Consider the following 19,512-nt stretch of genomic DNA (forward strand, 5'->3'; position numbering starts at 1 on the left):
GCGTTTGGTTTCCATGAAAAATAAATGAGCAAAATAGGAAATGTCAGTCTAGAGCAGGCTTGCCCAACTCCAGGCCTCCAGGTTTTAGATTTCACCCTGGGTCTACACACCTGAATCAAATGATTAGTTACCAGTTCTCTGGAGATCTTCAAGACATGTTGAGGAGGTAATTTAGCCATTTAAATCAGCTGTGATGGATCAAGGACACATCTAAAACCTGCAGGACACTGGTCCTCGAGGCCTGGATTTGGACTCCAGTGGTCTAGAGTAACTATTCCATTCACTTTGATAGCATAGCACCTTAACTTTGCTAGGGAGTTAGAGGAAAGTGGGTGTGACTATCTGCCTCCTTCTATAATCTTCAGTTATATTTTTATTTCTGCTACAACTGCTACATTAAAGCACATTAGCACCAATTAGGGTTTTATTGAGGCGTGACTGTCACTAATCAGTAAGGATGCACATACAGTATGACTAACACTAAGTCTGAGAACACATGTTTTACATGCTTTACTTAGACCCACACACACACACACACACACAAATACGACATATAAATGTCAGTCTGTATTTAATCAAATCGCAGCAAAGTGTGTGTGTGTGTGTGTGCGTAGAATTGGCTTATATGAACAAGACTGTTTTTTTTCTTTTGTATAACACAGTCTTTCAATGCTTTTAACATTAAAATTAATGTTATTCATATGTTATATGAAGGCATGCATATTGACATGAAATATTTGCTAATTCATGCTTTTATTAAATAAATAAATTACCCAGTTTAAATCAGTGGTTACTTTTAATGCATTTTTATTTGATTTGATTTTGACTATGATGGGACATTATGCAAATGAAGAACCATTCCCAAGATATTTAAAGGCTATGCAAATTGAGTACATAATGTTTCCCTTTATTGAATATTCTTCCTTATTTCCTTTTTTTGATATATATTTTCGACAATGAGCAGTTTTTGCGTGTCAGTTAATAACAGATAAAATAAGACTGCTTTGCTTCCTCTGAAATTATGTAATAATTGACAGTGCAAATCTCTGAGTTCTGCAGCCATTCAACATTTTTCCTTGTGATGTAATAGTCCTGCCATTTAATTTCTGTGCCATTAAAATTCACTTGGAACCTCTCCCAAGGTTGCAAGGTTATAAGATATTATACTGAGGATGTCAGTGGCAAGAAAGACCTAGGCTTTGAGCCTTTGAACGTGCCCTTTACTCTTCCCTCTTTCTTCATTCTATTATTTTCAGGTTTCTTTCTGTTTTGCTCCTTCAAATTTCCTCCCTACCTTATGTCTTCATTTTTCTCATTATTTCATTTGCTTTAACCCTTTCCTTTGCCTCCCGCTGGACTCCTCTCCTGCTCCTCTCATCTCCACTCCTCCGTCCATTGAGCACCTGCTTTTAGAAGCATTCTCCTGAACCCAAAGCCCATTTTACGGAGAGTAGTTTTTCACTCATGACGCTACGCTTAGAGAAATTAGTAAGTGACTGGCAGAAGACATCCATAAATTGAATTTCTCAAGAGGCACGACAGGGAGACACACACAATCACACATAAGTGCACATACACGGAGACAAGTCATATTTTCTATTCAGGAAGAGGGGAAAAAATTGATACACTAATGAGAGAGCAGTCAATTATGGGACGTTCCACTCTGAAGCTTTCTAGCATTTGATAACTGTCTGTAGGTGGGGGCGGAAAGGAGTATGTAGTGTTTCCTATTGTAGTGTTGAAATCTTGACTTTCTTATACATTTGATAATACCGAGTGGTTCCAAATATTGTCACAGCTTTTCATAGCTCATTGCTTCTTTTCATCATTTTGGAAATGATAGAATGGCTTCTTTCACATTTTCTATTTGTGAATAAATGACTCATCATGACAAAAGTCCTACAGTTGCTTTCCCATTACTACACATAGACTGTACACTATGACACAGTATATTTTTTGACCTTCTTGAAACACAGCATTGTAGTCCTCCGGTGCTTTCTTTTGGTCATTTTAGTATCTTAAGTTCTTGCTGTAACTTGTAATGAATAGCACATTTTCAGCCATGCGTCTTGCATGCCGTTCCTTTTACATCCTACCTTTACATCCTAAGGCTTGTGATGAATAAGACATGACACTCTGGCAACCACATTTATCAAAGTGCAGTCCACGTGCTGTATGTGCATCTTGTGTCCTTTTGTGTAAGTGCAAACAGTTCTGTTTACGTGCATATCAGCTAAGGTGCCAAATGATTTTATTGACATGTGTTTTGTTTGATATTAATGCGAGTTATGTTTGTTTGAGAGTGCTCTGAGGACTTTTTTGGACACTTAGGGTAAATTGCTGAGGGACAAACTGCAGCAGGTGGTCAGCAGATAAGCACTTTCCTTTCCTGGAGTGCATTCTTGGTTTTGTGTGAAATTACATATTGTGTTTGGCAATAGTTCTTGTCTCTTCTGAATATATTCTACAGTTACATCCTTGGAATATTTGTTTAATAATTTACCTCTGAGCATATTGGCAGATTTCCAACCTACCTCCTCCTGAAGCAGACACATACCTCTAAATGTAATGGGATTTGGAAACATAGCCTGGGAGCCAGCCGTGCACAGGTAGAAGAAAGCTGGTGCTGGTCTTTCCAGTGTGTATTGTAAGACGAGCTCTTTAGGCCCAACAGGGGGGTTGTGATAGTGTGCCAACAAGACTGCAGGGGGTTATTGCTGTTGTTCCACATTCTGAACGGTTATAAGAAACAGAGTCCTTCTGTTTGTAGTAATGGTGCAAATTAAAGCGAAGAATGACATTGAAATCAGGGAGAAATAAGTACTGCTTATTCTTATCTAGAATTTAGATTAGAAGATCGATTGAGGTATGGTGATGCATTTGCTTTGCTTCCAGCAATTGTTTTGTCTTTGTTGGACTTTCTACTAACAGCGGTCTGAATCTTGAACTTTGTGTGAGTATAGCTGCATTGCATTCATACAGTGATACATATTGTAAAATCATAAAAAATTAATTTTCTTGAAGCTTCTTGGGGAAATAAAAATGTTCCCAGGGAGGCAGACTAAAACAGAATTGTAACTATATATTAACATTGGTTATGTCTGGTCATTGCTTTAGAGTAATAATAAAATAAAAGGCTGTGCTTTAAATCTATTTAAAACTCTGCTACTGCTAAATCTACATACTCTCTGAGTCTTATTTATCCATCTATTAATCATTTAATATGCAATATGGTAAAAGGAGCATTTATAGCGCTCATTCATATAGATAAATGATCACCTGTCTTTTAAATAGTGATTTGCAGATGTTTGGATTCATTTAGCTTTTTCTAGGTATCAGATTTTTGCTTTTGTTTGCTGATTGATGATTAACTTTTAATCCAAAGTCAGCTGTCACCTGAAGCATGCCTGTTTTAGTAGAAATACAGGTGCATTTCAGTTATTGCTCTTAAAAAAGTATTTTTGCATCAAAAGAGTAAATTATAAAGTGACACCTAATAACTACTAATAATAACAACTATAATAACAACTAATTGGATATAGTGTTGAATTTTAATTTCAAAAAACACCCAGTTGGTGGCTTGAAAAGAGAAGCAGAGAAACAAACCTCCCGCTGGCTTTCATGGCCGAGCAACATACATACATCCACCCATAGCTTCATGCATGGTGCCACTCATTCTGCCAAACTGTCAGGATAGCTGGATTTCCTTTGCATTTATAAGCTATCCACAGGACACAAAGTGCTGCCAGCCAGCTGCAGTCTGCTCTGTTTCCCATCTTCTCTTCCTTTTCTGTCTCCCTCTCTGTCTTTCTCTCTCTCTGTGTTTCTCCCTGGAAAAAAGAAAAAAAAAAACACCAGGCAGGTGTGGCAGGAAAAGAGACAGATGGCAAGGATGACAGGAGAAACTTTTTGGGAGGAGGAGATGAAAATCAAAAGATGTGAAGAACAGGATGAATCCAGCAAACGTACACACACATACCCTTATACATACTGTTTACTTTCTACTGTTTTATATGCTGTGTGTCAGGGACATAAACTACAATTATGTCGATGTATACACACACACACACACACACCCAGTGCACACGCCTTGTATAATAAGTCTCTTTGATGCTTTGGCCTTGAAGCTGATAGGCATGCTGGAGAGTGTGACAGCTTATATCATCACGATGATGGAGATGTCATTGAGCGGTTGTGTTTTATGAGTGACCCGTGTGCTGTTGGACTGCCTGTGCTCTGTAGATTTACACTCGCATACTGTATGCTGTGCAACTATTATACACAAAGCACGAAGGCAGATTTAAACATGTAGAAGACATGCATGTAGAGTACATGTAAACCTGTCATATATCAGTGAAGTTTTGTAAAAGATAAAGAATGTTCAAAAAATGCACACAGGAATAATATTGTGTGTATAGTTTTGTCCTAGCCTTGTCCCCTCTTCAGTCAAGGCCCAGTGAAACCTCTGGACGGGCCATTGACTCCTGTACCTCATAAACGTACAGTATAGAGTAAAATCTGTATGTCCTCTAGCCTACTGCAGTCTTAGCACCAGCATTAAGTCTAATGGGCCTTGCGGATAAGCTCTAAAACAAGACAAGTGATGAAGGTTCATGGCTTTAAAAAAGGGGACAATAACCATTCACTGGCCAGGTGTGTTGTTGCTCATCAAGGATAATGTCACTGTTTTGTTTGATGTCTGCGTTCTCGCAAGGTCTTCTTTTCATGGTGTGTTTTAAATCGTGAGATTGCACGAAGAGCATAATAGGATTCTTTCAATCTCCCACTTCTTTCATTTCACTATTAAAACAAGCTTTTATGCATCCCTTTGTTTCTGTTCCTTCTCAAAAATAGTTTCAGCATTTTTTCCACTTCCAACTATCTGTAATTGTCAGCAGAAAATTGCCATTTTTTTATGTAACAATGTTTTACTTTCTTTTCTTTTGTTTGTTTCTTGTATGGGTTCCAGGTTATTTTCTGCAAACACTGTTTCCACCAACCCAGCGTTCGTTTCAAGGCTGCATGCAAGCAGTCTTAGTTGATGACCAACCTGCTGATCTACATGCTGTGGAGAAAGGCACTGTGGGAGCTTTTGAGAATGTCAGCCTGGACATGTGCGCAATCATAGACAGGTAAGAGTGGGTCAGGCATGGGCAGAGGACAAAAGCAATGATTGATATAAATCAACTGGTTTTAAATCGGAAGAATCATATACTAGACAAGAGCGTCATGTGGAGTCTTTGAATTTCGATCCAGAGACTTATATCACAAACATCCACTTGTCTGTTTGAATCAACAAGTATGTGAGCGTATTGCTGTCTCCTATCTGCTTGTCAGATATAGTTGATGGGGAAAATTACAGTGCAAGGAGGTGTGTATTTTATCAGTGGAAAACATTGAACAATCTTAATCAAACATCAAAAATGAGCCATGCAGTTTGGTTTTATTGCCAAGGATACCAGACATGGAAATTCTGCACAGCACCTCCCAATGTTGGCTCACTGTAAGCATTCATTAAACTTGTTGACATTTCAATTTATTTCCTTGTCATGGACTAGACAAACGCATTGGAATGGATTCGCCATACATGCAGTCACCCATGCAACATTTGCCTGCACTGAAACGGATGCCTGTGTGCAAAACCATTTAAACTTTGAGGACAAGTTTAATGGCGGTGGTGTTAGTCACGTATTATTTAGTGATTTGTCTTCAGGTGAGGTTTGTCAATGACCTTCATCGATATCCTTGGTGAGTGAAGAAGACACCAAGTACCCCTGCTTGATTGTGATCAATTTATGCTCCCCACAAGTGGTCTGACTGGCTGGGAATCTTGAGTTCAGACGACTGCTTGGGCACACACTTACACAGGCAGACTCATCAGAAAATCCTGTTTATGTCAGTGTTGTCATTGGCATTTGCATTTTCAGATAATGTTTCTATTAAAGTGTTTGTGGCAGTTTAGGCCACCTAGTTTACAACTCTAGTAAGAAAATCCTTTTTGTGCCCTACTCTCCTCTGATAATGAATGAAACGTATTGTATTTGTTCATATTGTGTTTATTCTTACAGTGTACCTGGAGGGGGTCAGGAGGAGGAGAGTATGACACAGTGTGTGTCATACCTAATATGAATGATAATAATAATTTTGATTTGAAATGTCATCCAGTAAATAGCAAAATGCTTACAAAGTCAAAATTTGCATTTTGACTCTGACTCTGGTTTGCATTGTGCTGTGCAATCAAATGCCCAATTGAGAGGTGCTAATTGACTGAGTCAGCCAGAAGACTGCGTTCTTATGATGTTTTAATTTGATCAAATGTTACTCACCATTGTTACAATTTCACTTCAACAGAATACTGATGCTGTTTATTTTGTGCAATTCTGTGCAACTGCCTCTATGTGACGTACACTATACTGTACGGAGGAACGATCACAAAGATGAGTGACCGAGAGTGTTACAGACCACTGGAAGTTGGCTTTCTGCTGCTGCATATTGAAAATGCAATAGCAGATGTGCTGACAGTTCTCCAGAAAACTTCTGCCTTCACAGGTGGAGAAAAAAAAAACTGTCCATGGCCAAAAAACTTTATTTTGGACGTGAACTAACACAGAAGTTTCCAAATTTAATGAAACTATCCTACTCTCTGTGCTCCCAGTATTGCCCAAGTCTGTTACTTCAAATGTTTTGTATAAGCCCTGCAGTACTTGAGGTGGGCCTTGTTCTGCCATGGAAGATGAATGGGTGCACTGTTACCATCTAACTAATCAGAATGTCTTTGAAGGCAGTTCAATAGCCCTGTCTGACCTCCCTTTGATCAATGCCGTTCCACTGTGAGATTGTGTTTAGGGTGAGATAGTGGAGGAAACAGAAACTACACACAACCTAACAGACACACTCTCAGGTGGACACATAGCTATGCCCATGCAAATTCCCACAATGTCACTGTTGTTCTGTAATACTGCCGAGGCAATGAGTGCAGAGGCACATAAAACCACACACGCTCATAAATTTGCCGAAATGTCTTTTTTTTTCCAGAAAAAAAAAAGCCGCATATATAGTTAGTATACTTGAGTGATCACAGCTTGCTGAGCATAATGTCTTTTGTGATTGTCAATTGCAACCCTCTGTGAAAGGCCCTTTATCTGAACTTTGTTACACTGTAAAAACAAACTTTTAAAAATATGCTCAATGAAATTGATGTAACAATTAGTACACAATTTGTTAGGTGCGCTCTACTCTATATTTGTACTCAAGCACAACACAAATAGGTCAAATCTACCTAACCTTTGTCAGTATGTTACACCACTACAAACCTTTTTAAAAAATGACTAACATTACCTCTGGATTGGAAACGCCTAGATTAAGTAGGAACATTAGGGAAATGTCTTGAAAATTATCAGAACAATTTTGCATTATCCATAACAAGAAGCCGTGCTGCAAAGATGTAACTGGAATTGAATCATGGATTTATTTATTTATTTATTTTTGGAGCCTTGCAGAAAAGATTAGCGCTAATGCTAGTGCTTTCATCATCAACATACCCTCTGCACCACTGATGAATAGACTTGTAGTCAAGACAAGACCAAGACAGACTGAGTCAAGACAAGGACAAAGTCGAGACGGGACTAAAAAGTCTTTCAACTGCAGCCAGATGCTGCTTTGTTTATGGGTATCAGGCATATTTATGTGTTTTTGCGATGCACTCGCACAGCCCTCCTCACCGCTGTCTACTGTCTCACTCACTTACTGAGAGGACAGACGCACGCTCCACTTGACTGTCGCGTCTCTCACCCTCTGTTTTTCACATAATGATATTATCCTATATCCTCGCATGTGACTGGCCACAATATGGAGGGATTGGAGCATAGCTGAGCCACTGTGTGAGAGCTGAGCAGCGAAAGGAAATTAAGTGTGCGTGGGGCTGCACGGCGTCAAAGCGTTAGCACAGTAAGCTCGTTAACTTGAAGTTAACTCTACTTGGACAAACTGCCCGAAATGCGCTGACAGAAACATTTCTGGGAATTTGAGTCATTCTGCACTCCAGATGCGTTACTTGCATTAAAAATGTGCTGTGCAAACTAGTGTCACACTAGAAAGTTTGTTTTTCACAGCTTTTAGACTGCCACAGGGTCAATTTTGTACATAGCCAAATGCTTGTCAAATATTTTGTAGCCTAGCAGACAGGCAGGATTTTTATTTATTTTATTTATTTCATTTTTTTTTTTACAGCACATGCTGTTGCCCTCATTTTCCTTTTTTTTTTTTATTCCGCCTGTCCCATTTGGTTCTTTAGCCGTCAGAATTGTTGTCTGAAGACCAACAAGGATACCCAATGGATTTATTTTGCCAAATGGATCATCATGGCATTGCCGTATTGGTCCATTTGATCGACCTTTGTTTTTATTATTTATTTTATTTTCAGTTGTTACAGACGGGACAGACATGAGTGAGGGATAGGAAAGGGAGAAAGAAAGAGGAAGGAAAAGAAAAACAAAAGGGGAGAGGGACAGTGAGAAAGGGGGGAAGAAAAAATATCTCCGGGATCACCTGTTGAGAGAAAAAGAATAGAAAACAAGCAAAAAAACAAAACAAAGCAACATACTATACACAACACCATCGCATTAATCTAGCTAAGTGTAAACAGCAGTAAATACTAAATATTGAATGTTGTTGTGCAGCACGCAGGACAGACAGCGCACAATGTGCTTTGAAGTAGCAGCCAAGAAAGGTGTGATTTAAGTCTACGAACAGTGAACACCCGTGTGCACACCTGTGTGGATCGGCGCGCTTGTATTCAAATGGTTTCCCCATGTAATGGTCTGCAAGAGGATGTAGAGAGCCATAGCCCTGTCCCCCAGGGCATGAAGCAGGCATGGAGGAGATCCAGGCCCCAGACATCCAGAGGCCCCAGAGTGCAAGAGCCCAAGGAGGACCACCGGAGGGGCATCCGTGCCACCTTCATGGGAAGGGCTGAGGATCCCCAGACGAGGGGTCACCCAGTAGCCACCGGGCAGAAGCTAGAGGGGGCTGCACCGGCGTGCCCGCCGGCTCCGCCGGCAGCCAGCTGTGCCAGAGTGAACCGAGGCGCAGGCACAGAGGCCGGAGGCCCGAGGGCCCCCCGCGCCCCGGAAGAGGCCTGACCGAGCAGCAGGCGCCAGGCCCCGCCAAGTAGCCACCGGGAGTGAGCTGGTACATACCCGGGCGCCCAGCCCCGGACACCAAGAACCAACAATGCACCGACCCCTGAGGGCATCAGTCACCGGCAGGGAGTGTGGTGAGGGGAGATAGGCCTCCACACTTTGGAGGCCCTTGGAGTTCCCAGAGAGGTGGAGTCTAAGACCCGACCTGACATATAGACACAGACAAACAGGCACACACAGACACAGACATGCATTCCCACCCTCATGCACACATATACAAACACTCAGCACTCACCCAACGTAGGAATAAACGTAAATGGACATGTACACACAATCACACTCCCCAAACATACTCTATACCCCGGGTCCAGGTATCCACCCCCAGAGATGGAAACGGCACCCAGACCCAAGAGATGTTACCCTTCCCTCCGGGGTGGAGGCAAGCAGACCGCCCCAGGCTCCGCAGCAGCAGGGAGGCCAATCGGACAGCCAGCATCTCTTCCCAGCCCCCCCGCCCCGATGGCTAGCAGAGAACGGGGGTGTGTTAAGACCCCATACCTCCCTCCTCCCGCTCAAGTGTAGTGTTGCTGCGTGTTGCTCTAAAGTGTATTTAAAACAAGGGAGAGCATGGTGCTGCTGCCAGAGAGCAGCAGGTGTTAGCACGGCCCCTCCCGAGAACCCTCAATGTCTACATGGATTTAAAATTGAGAGGTGGGCACCGGCGCCAGAGGTAGGTTTGAATACACAGACCATCTACTGGACGCCGTTAACGTGCCCACCCTCAAGGCCCTATATATATATATATGTGTGTGTGTTATGAGAGTGTAAGTAATGTGGATGTCTAAGTTGTGAGATAAAATTGAGGCACAGGTGGCCAGAAGAGGACAGAGGGGGGGGAATGTCTCCCCTGCACCCTGGTGACACACCCGCACCCCAAAGCCCTACCTGTGTGGGTGGGTGTGGTGGAGCGGGAAGAGGGAGGCAGCCGGGGATGGGGAGGAAAAGAAGGGAGGGGAGGGTGTCCCTCCCTAGGGCCAGCTCCCCCGCTGACCCCAATATGCACCCCCGTCCCCTGGTATCCACCAAGGCAAGGGAGCCCAGGCCCATCCAGACCGGGGCCTACGGCAGCAGCACCGCCAAGCCCCACAGGACCCGGGGCAGCCCACCCCACCCCACCGCAGAGGAAACTGTACCCACCCCAACATTCAATCATCTCCCAGACTACACAAGACACAGACACCCAGGTTAAGTTTATTCTCCACCTCTCCTATGTCTCTCCCCCACCTGCAGAGTGGACTCCTGCAAAGATGGAACAACCTCCCTGCCGGTTCAAGAGCCCCCCGGTTAGGCCGATGCACAAGAGGCCCCCTGCGCCAGGGCTGAGCCCCCGTGCACCCACCCGCCCACATGTTGCCCTCATTTTCCAAGTACACTGAGTCCAAATGTACAAAGAAATCCAAAGATGGCCGCAATTACAACCGCTTCTGCTGTCAGTGAAGCTATCCTATGTTATGTGAACAAGGCCAAAGTTGCATGTCACTTTCATCAGTATTGTGTGCACAACAGCAGTAATCATCATGTCTAGCTCCAGAGGTGGAATATTTGTGCTGCTTAACTGCCCGACTGCCAGCGAGGCTGGAGAAGAACTCAGCATTTTAAAGGACCCCTGCAGCTTTTACGAGTCAGTGTTTGTTTGTCCTCCAGCTCGCTTTCCGGCTAACACCATTTTATTACATTCAAGTAAGCAGACTTAAAAATTCTAATCACATAACTCGTACGTGACTGTGTGTGTGGAAAACCCCGCTTTAAGACTCCCGTGCCTCGGGATCCATCCCCACAGGCCTGCAGGCAGATCAAACCACAGAACTTTGATGTGCTCGGGATTTGGGTTGGTATTCAAATTTTAACAAGAAAAACTGTGATGTCTTAACTGCTGTGTGCTCAGTGCTGTGTTCACACTCTGTTTACTTCCATCTGTGAATATAGAGACTAAATTTTAACAATAACAATATGCTTTATGTTAAGAAACCTAAGATGGAACACTGACATTCAGCATCATTAGCAGGTCTGTCGCCTCGTGCACTCAATAATCAATGACGTTTCATTTTATTATAGGCAGACACACACTTCAGCAGTCACTGACAGTCTGACTTTATTTAGTCGCACATGGTCCGATTAAAACTGAGTTATTCCTGACTGTTTACAGTTAGCCAAGGTCACCAGTAGATCCTGCATTTTCTTTCACTGACTGGGTGTCTTGGCACAAGTATTTCTGTGGGGGTGGGGGGTATCAAGTGAAGACATTACTTGCTTTCTTTTGTTCTTGTGAACACCTTGAATAGAAATGTTGAAAGATTCATTGAACCTATCAAGCTAATAGCGAAATCACTGGTTATGAAAAGAGTCCAAACAGGGAGAAAATATGTGGAAATTCAAAGAACGAAGGTTCTTTGCCGAATTATTTTAAATTATTAGAAATTATCATCAAACTGACTGATATGTTTGAATGGTTTAGCTCTTATCACTGGTTTTGTCCTTTTGAATCAGCTTTTTTACAGCATAAATATTTATGCCTGCAAAGGTATGTGTGGTAGTTTTCAAGGGCCTCGGGTCAGTGAAATCATAAAACTTACATTAATCTCAGCTCATAGAATCACATTCTTTTATTATTATATTGTAAGACTTCTGTCTCAGATGAATAGGGATGCCACTCTGTCAGTCCTGTAGTTCTTTAGATAGTAGCTACCTATAGCAATGGACTTCTAAAGAAAATCTCAATGTGGTCACAGTTCATTTAACCTACAAGTAGTCACTTTAATGTATTTCCTTTCCTTTTCAACGAGTTGGATATAGGGCAGCGGTCCCCAACCTTTTTTGCGCCACTGACCGGTTTATGCCCGACAATATTTTCATGGACCAGCCTTTAAGGTGTCGCGGATAAATACAACAAAATAAAACTAGTACCGGTACCGAAAAAAAGAAGATTTATTCATAACACACGTGAAAAGACCAAGGAAAACCAAGTAAACAATAAAAACGATAACAAAATAACGCTGAAAACCGATAAAAACCCTGAAAACTACACATTTCACACTTGAGCCTCAACTCTCGCGGCCCGGTACCAAACGACTCACGGACCGGTACCGGTCTGAGGCCCGGGGGTTGGGGACTGCTGATATAGTGCACCTTAACATTGTTTATCACAAAATGTAGATCATCTGTTATAAAAAATAAGTTTTTAATGAGATGTCTATACGGGCATACAGAAGTCACCAGTTTCCTATTGCAAGTTTGTCACATTAAATTGGTAATTCGTCATATTACCATAGCCCAGAATATTCTGTTGTTCTATGAAAAGGAGCAAATTGCCAAAACAAAAAGCAAAGAAACTTTTTTGTTTGTTTGTTTGTTTTAAGAAAATAATCCACTCCTCTCTTCACAACCTAGCACCATCTGACTCTGTAAGAGATCTGTTTCCAAGTCAGAGACTCTAGTGTATTTGTCCCATTGCTCAGCTGCGCATTAGAACGTCTTCTTCTTCTTTTTTTTCTTTTATAGTTAGGTTCAATTAAAGCTGGGAACAGAACTAAGAATCAGAATGGGATATCTTTTGTTTTGGAGAACAAAAGTACTCTGGTGAGTTTGGGTCATTTTGAGAAAATATTTGATAAATGGTCTGGCACTTACATGGCGCTTTTCTACTCAGTTGAGCACTCAAAGCGCTTTCTGGCTCAAGCCCCATTCAGCTAATCACAGAACGGTTCATACAGCGGTTTTATCGATGGCACACACTTTCTAACATTCACATGCTGACTCATGGTCCAAAAATGTTTGTAGTTAGAAAAGCTTTTATTGTTTTCTGATCAATAAGCTTTTTACTGTGATAAGTAACACAATGTGCTGTTGGATGGGTGCTATCATTAAAAGTATCTATAAAAATCGATGTGCTTTCCTTTCAAAATAAGAACATTTCTGAGTGACAGATATTGATCATTGAATTGTAGTGTATTTATTTATAAAGCAAGTTTTTAAAGCAACAAGTGTTGAAAACATTTCCTGTAAAAGTGCTATTGCTGTCCTCCTCTCTCTAGATGTATGCCCAATCATTGTGAACATGGTGGTCGGTGTAAACAGACCTGGGACAGCTTCAGCTGTACTTGTGATGGAACTGGATACACTGGAGCAACATGTCATACTTGTAAGTATGTGTGTGTGGCGAGTTGTGTGTACAGTTGTTTGTTCTATTCATTTTTTGTTTCTTTGTGTTCCCGTCAGTGGAGCAACACTTTAGGCCGCTCTGCTCCACCCGTGTGTGTGTGTGCGTGTGCGTGTGTGTGTTTGATTTAGCCTTCCTCCATTCGACTTTGAGTGATTAAGCTGTTTGTTGGGTTTTTTTCTGCTCAAAGCCACAATTCTCATTAGAGGGACAGATGAACTTTTGAAGTATTCATGGGATTCAGGCTTTTCTGACGACACTGTGTGTTTTGTTCCGACAGAGAAAAAGGAATACGACCCAAAAGGGCCCCACAACACAAAGAGAACAGAGTCAGAGAGAGCAAAGCGGGATTTTTTTTTTAAAATGCTTAACAATTTGAGAATGCCATTCCTCCTCCCATAAGCCTCAAAGACTGTTCTCTTTTAAGAGAAGGCGGGGAAGTAAAGTTCTGGAAATAGATCTAAAAGAGCAGATTTAATATAATGGAAGTGTGAGAAAGCCAGAGGAATAAAGTGAGTGAAAAAGACATTTTTCAAATTTAGGCACTGGAGAGTTGGTCTAAGTAGGTAATAATGAATAGATCATAAAAAATACAGAAACAGATGAAGCAAGATGCACATCGAGAAATGTCTTTGTACGACTGCATCTCTCTCTATGTGTGAATCTGTGTCCAAAATTGCATCGCTATTTACTATATACTTACTGTATCACATACAGCTCTGAGTTTCTGGGGCTATATGGAAACACTATGCAACCACATAGTGCTTTGCGATGCATTGTGCTGCATATGTGCCAAAATAACAGTTGTTGATGATGAAAGAAACAAATGAGTAAACAAGGTGCTGACTTCACGCATGCCCTCTGAAAAAATTTGTCAAGGTTTAGTTAGGAGTAATAAGAGACAGCCTAAGGCAGTAGTAACCTAGAAATGAAGGTCTCTGGTTTCCGGCTATAAAGGTGTGAGGCAAATCTGGAGACCTGCCAGTAAAGTGTGGGGCGAGAGAACTCTTTTCACTTCCTTAAAGAGCCGCTTCTTTGTCATGGACCTCTAAATAGTTTCTCTGGTGGAGCTTGTCGGTGGCAAAGTTGATGAAATGGAATGGACGGGCATTTATGTAGTGCTTTTTCAGTCTTACTGACCACTCAAAGTGCTTTAGAGCAACAACCACATTTAAGCATGCATTCATACAGTGCTTTATTCTACATTTAAGCACCTTATTAACCCAACATGCACAAAGAAGCTGAGGTACCTGCAGACAGCACACATGGGTACAGGGCAAACCTTATGACCACCAGAATTATACTTATAATTTGAGGTTAGCATTGAGGCAGCAGTGCTAACCTCTGGACTACGATGGCAGCATAAATAAAGAGTGAAACAAAACAATGGTGTAATTTGATGCCATGAAATGACTTAAAACATGTCACCAATTAAAGATCCAGGAGTGTGCAGTAGTGTCCCATCCTTTAGTGATTAGATACGTAATAGTCAATTAATGGAAGAATAAATATCTTTTAACCATATTCTGAGATAAAAACAATAACTGAATGGTTAATAACTAAAAAAAAAAAAAGAGTATACAGTTTTGAAAACTGCATTTTAGTTCATGCCAATTAAATACTTTGACTGTATTTTTTTGTCATTAAAAAATAAGCACAGGGGTTACCAGCATTTACAGCTTTTATTTTGATACTGCCATAAGCTCCTTTCCAAATCCCCCTAGTATTCCACTCTGATGGTAAATATTTGCAGACATAATTTTTTTATTGACTTACTAAATATTCTAATTAAGTTCCCTCTGGAGAAATTTCTCTGAATTTCTCTGTTCCACATTGAATCTTTCTGTTGTGGTACATAACACTGAAGAAGTCCTAGGAGAAATGCTGGCTATTAAACTACCATTGTATTACAGCTTTTGCCAATGGCTTTGAGCCAGAACAGAAACATCAACCTCAACAATTCTCTTGATCCTTTGAGATTCCTCAGTACAGTTACATCCTCCCAACACTGGTTTTGGTTAACAAAAAGAGTCTCCTCTTATCAGAAAACCACCCTGCAAAACTGAGATCAATGAAGTAGTCGGAGAACATATAGAAAAGAAAAGGCTGAAAAATAAAGAAACTGCAAACAGAAATAAGGAGTTGATAGCAGGGAATCTAAGAAAGAACTATGAACATATTGCAGGCTCTTTTTCTTTTTAAACTCATTGTTAAGCCTGTGAGGAGTCACACTTCAATCAAGAAAGTTTCACTTCAAGTCACGCTCGCAATTCGCTTTGATGTGTAATTCTTCCTGCTGTCCGCGTCCCTGTCTGTCTGTGTGTACGTCAACACAAACACAACATCAATATGTTGTCAGCTAGATTGCTCGAGTGTTAGGGAGAAGACGCCGGTCCTTGACAGGCACTGAATAGAGACAATGTGGTGAGCGAGGCAACCATATAAAATTGCCTTGTGGATGAAGGGGAAAATAAAAATAAGGGGAAAAAAAAAGAAAGAAAGCAGCTTTGGAAACTGAGGTGCTATTTTAGGTCCATCGTGGATTCGGAAGCTTTAGTTGCTGGATTAGATAACAAAACAGAAATGTTACTCTAGCATTTGTCTATAGTATATTTTTGAGTGGTTTACTGTAGCCTCTTCTCTCGCACCAGCCTCAGGGCAAAAAGAAAAAACTGCCAATCTATGAACGCTTTTCTGTTTACGGGGAATCAACTGCTGATTTTGCTGGAAAGCCAGGCCTTAACACTGCCACCACCCACGGCCATTTTTTATTTTTATTTTTTATTTTTTTTGCCTCATTGGTTAGGATTTATAAATAGGAAAAAAGTGTTTCCTCATCTGTCATCCGCTCAACAGTTGTGCTCCTTTAAATATGGATGTTCCCCAGTGTCAGTGGATATCTCAACATGACGTGGTGTCACACTGAGTAGGTGTCAAACACAGACTTGTATTGTAAGCCTAATTTTGGGGAGGAGATGTATAGTGCGCTACCCATCCTCCTTCAACTGCTCATGTTTGCTCTCTTTTTTTTCACCCTTGCTCTGCTCCAGCGATCTATGAGCCTTCGTGTGAGGCCTACAAGCATTTGGGCAAGTCCTCCGATGCCTACTGGATCGACCCCGACGGCAGCGGACCTCTTGGCCCCTTCAAAGTTAACTGCAACATGACAGGTGTGTGTCTCCAGTGTGTGTTTGCGTGTGTGCCTTACATACTGTCTAGCCCCAGTGACCTGTGAAAGGAAATAAACTCTGCAGCCCTTCGCGTTCTTAACCTCAGAAGGCAGCAGCCTTAACCTGTTATATCTGTGGTTTCCATGGCAACATATTCACAGTAACTGACATTTACTTCTGAAGCAGCAGCAAACACAGATACTGAGATGCACATGCACATCAAAACACACGGCACAAACATATACGCAACGAAGCTGTTATGCAACTCTAGGAGTGCTCTAAGGGTCTGTGTGACACTTCTTCTGTCACACACACCTGCACACTTCCATGAACACACACACACAAACCGTGGAATAAGTAGATAGTCTGGAACAGCAGAGCATGCAGGCAGAGCAAAGGCGAGACTTTTAATGAAATGTCACTGCACTCCACTGGCTGGCCCCTTAGTCACGCTGAATAGCGCACTCACACACACCTCTGAAATGTTAAGAGTTTCACGCTCTCTCTCTTTCTCTCTCCCGCACACACACACCTCAGAAACCTGAACCGCACACACACACACACATTCCCTGACTGACAGTGTGAATGAACAAGGAGCTGTGTGAGTGACTGGTTCGCACTATAACAGGACAGAAGTGTCTATTAAACCCCGGAGTCTCAAAGCTGTAACTTAGATTACACGGAACGAACTTCACTGCCATGACAGCTAAACTGCACAACTCATGTGTTGCTATGTCTGCATGTGCGAATCGATTGCATGTGTAAAATGAAACGAACGATCGAATAAGTCTCCTAGGTTTAAATTGCGCTATGGCTTGTTTTCATTTTGAATGTGTTTTGTCTATTTTCATAGAGGACAAAGTATGGACCACAGTGATGAACAACCTGCCTCCCAAAACCATAGTCACAGGCTCCAGCAGAAACAGACGGACCGTGTTACAGGTCAACTACAGTGCCTCAATGGACCAGGTAATGCACTTGAACACGTTAAGCATAGAAAGTATTTTGTCTGCAAATAAGGCAAAAGTAGTATTATACTTAGGTTTAGAAGCCAAAAAATCTTTTTTTTTTTAAATGAAAAGGAATATATTATGAGATGGAAAAAAGGGTTTTGATTTGTTTGAATTGTAGCCCTCAGGCTCTGGGCTTCTCCCTTAGTACATATTATGAACGATGAGAACCGTGAGGATTTTTTACTGACTACTGCTAACATCTGTTTTGTTTTAGATGATTTTATCCCACCCTTTAAAAGCAAGCCTAATATGGTGCATGGCACACGTTACTCTGCTGTTGCTGACAGGACCATAGGGTTTAATTTTTGGGCTGTTTTCTCTGAGACGTCTGCTTGTGAGAAAGCAGCTGCATTTTCTTCTGTGTTAGCAGTCTTCTTATTGTTTGCTGGAAAAAAGCCCTTTATTTTTCCGACTACGCCTAAGTCACATGGACTTGAATTAGTATTAGCATTATGCATGCAGTGTGTGAATTAAAAAGTAGCGAAGCAGTTATAAAGCCATGTCTCTTTTCCCATGGCACAATACTGTATTTATTAAATGAATATGTGCAGAATAGTTCAATCATTACAACTAATCATTTATCATTTTTTTTCTTGGCAAATACTAAATGTGCTTGTGGAGCTGTGCCTCGAGTTGTATGTAAATTGAAGTTTTCCCAGAGCTAATGTGTTCCCCAGCCTCTGTAATTTCTGGTTAAGTAAACATACAGACAGAGCATGAATTCGGGATAGCTTGAGTTTTTACATATCAGTAGATACAGTGATTAGTGCAAGATAATTGAAAACTAAAAGGACACTTCATTGGTTATACTATCCTAGTGTCACATTCGACCCCCATTTTCCTTAAAAACTGTCTTAATTTCTTTATGTCTTAGATTTAACAAGTTGCTGGAAACATTCCCCAGAGATTTTGGTCCATATCGACACGATAGCATCACAAAGCAGCTGCATTTTGGCTGCACATCCATGATGTGAATTTCCCGTTCAATCACACCCCAAAGGTGCTGTATTGTACTGAGATCTGTGAAGGCCATTAGAGCACAGTGAACCAGACACCAGATTGAGATGATTTGAGCTATGTAACATTGTGTGTTTTACTGTTAGAAGCAGCCATTAGAAGACACTGTGGTCATAAATAGATAGGCATGGCCAGCAACAATACTTAGATAGGCACTTAGACACTGCAGCACTTAGGCAACCATACGTACTTAAGACCCCAAAACTAGACAAGAAAACATGCATCATCATACCACTACTAGCCTAAGTGCAAGACAGTTGCTTTTATGTCGTTCATGCTGGCACTACCGTCAAAATTTCTGTCACAGCAGAAATTGAGAATCATCACAGCAGGCAATGTTTTCCCAGCTTTCTTTTGTCCAACTCCTGAGTAGAGATGGCACGATACCACTTTTTTATGTCCGATACCGATATCATAAATTTGGATATCTGCCGATACCGATATGAATCCGATATAGTGTGTTTTTTAATCAATAAAACTGTTTTTTAATATCTTGCTGCTTTTTGTATAAGTTCAAACTCAAGTTAAAAAAAACAACTCTAAAGCTATTCTATGCAAAAAATACACTGCACCCAAAATATTTCATAGTTCAGCAATATCAGTCTCTCTGATCAATCTAGTAAACTTAACCTACACCATCCTCCCTATTCTGGTATTTTAAAGAGTAAGCAACCTAACTAATAGGGTTAAAAAAAATAGGGAACCACCCAACCTCCACCTCATGATGCTTAACTTTAATTTTAATGCAGTGTGAAAAAAATGCACAGAAATCAATTATTTTCAAGAATAATTAAATAGATTCAACATCTTTCTTTAACAGAGTTGGAGACTGCATAGATTGTACCTTCCCAAAGGAAAAAGTAGCTAGCTTACTAGCTTACTAGGGTATATTAGACTTAATAGTTACTATATACAGTAATGGACTCCTTTACATTTTACATCAGATTAAAACTTTG

General features: G+C 41.1%; 1 protein-coding gene across 2 annotated transcripts in view; it reads left to right on the forward strand.

Annotated features, from left to right (window-relative positions):
- The window catches only part of cntnap2a (contactin associated protein 2a), a 379,160-nt gene that overhangs the window by 221,769 nt on the left and 137,879 nt on the right, over positions 1 to 19,512 (forward strand). For both annotated transcript variants that reach the window (XM_006794675.3, XM_087846090.1), the window contains exons 11-14: positions 4,970 to 5,132; positions 13,232 to 13,338; positions 16,407 to 16,526; positions 17,380 to 17,495. In XM_006794675.3, the coding sequence (XP_006794738.3) occupies positions 4,970 to 5,132; positions 13,232 to 13,338; positions 16,407 to 16,526; positions 17,380 to 17,495 (506 nt within the window). The remainder of the gene's footprint in view (positions 1 to 4,969; positions 5,133 to 13,231; positions 13,339 to 16,406; positions 16,527 to 17,379; positions 17,496 to 19,512) is intronic.

The sequence above is a fragment of the Neolamprologus brichardi genome, chromosome 9, assembly GCF_056152115.1.
Source record: "Neolamprologus brichardi isolate AB-2024 chromosome 9, ASM5615211v1, whole genome shotgun sequence".
Taxonomy (NCBI): Eukaryota; Metazoa; Chordata; class Actinopteri; order Cichliformes; family Cichlidae; genus Neolamprologus; species Neolamprologus brichardi.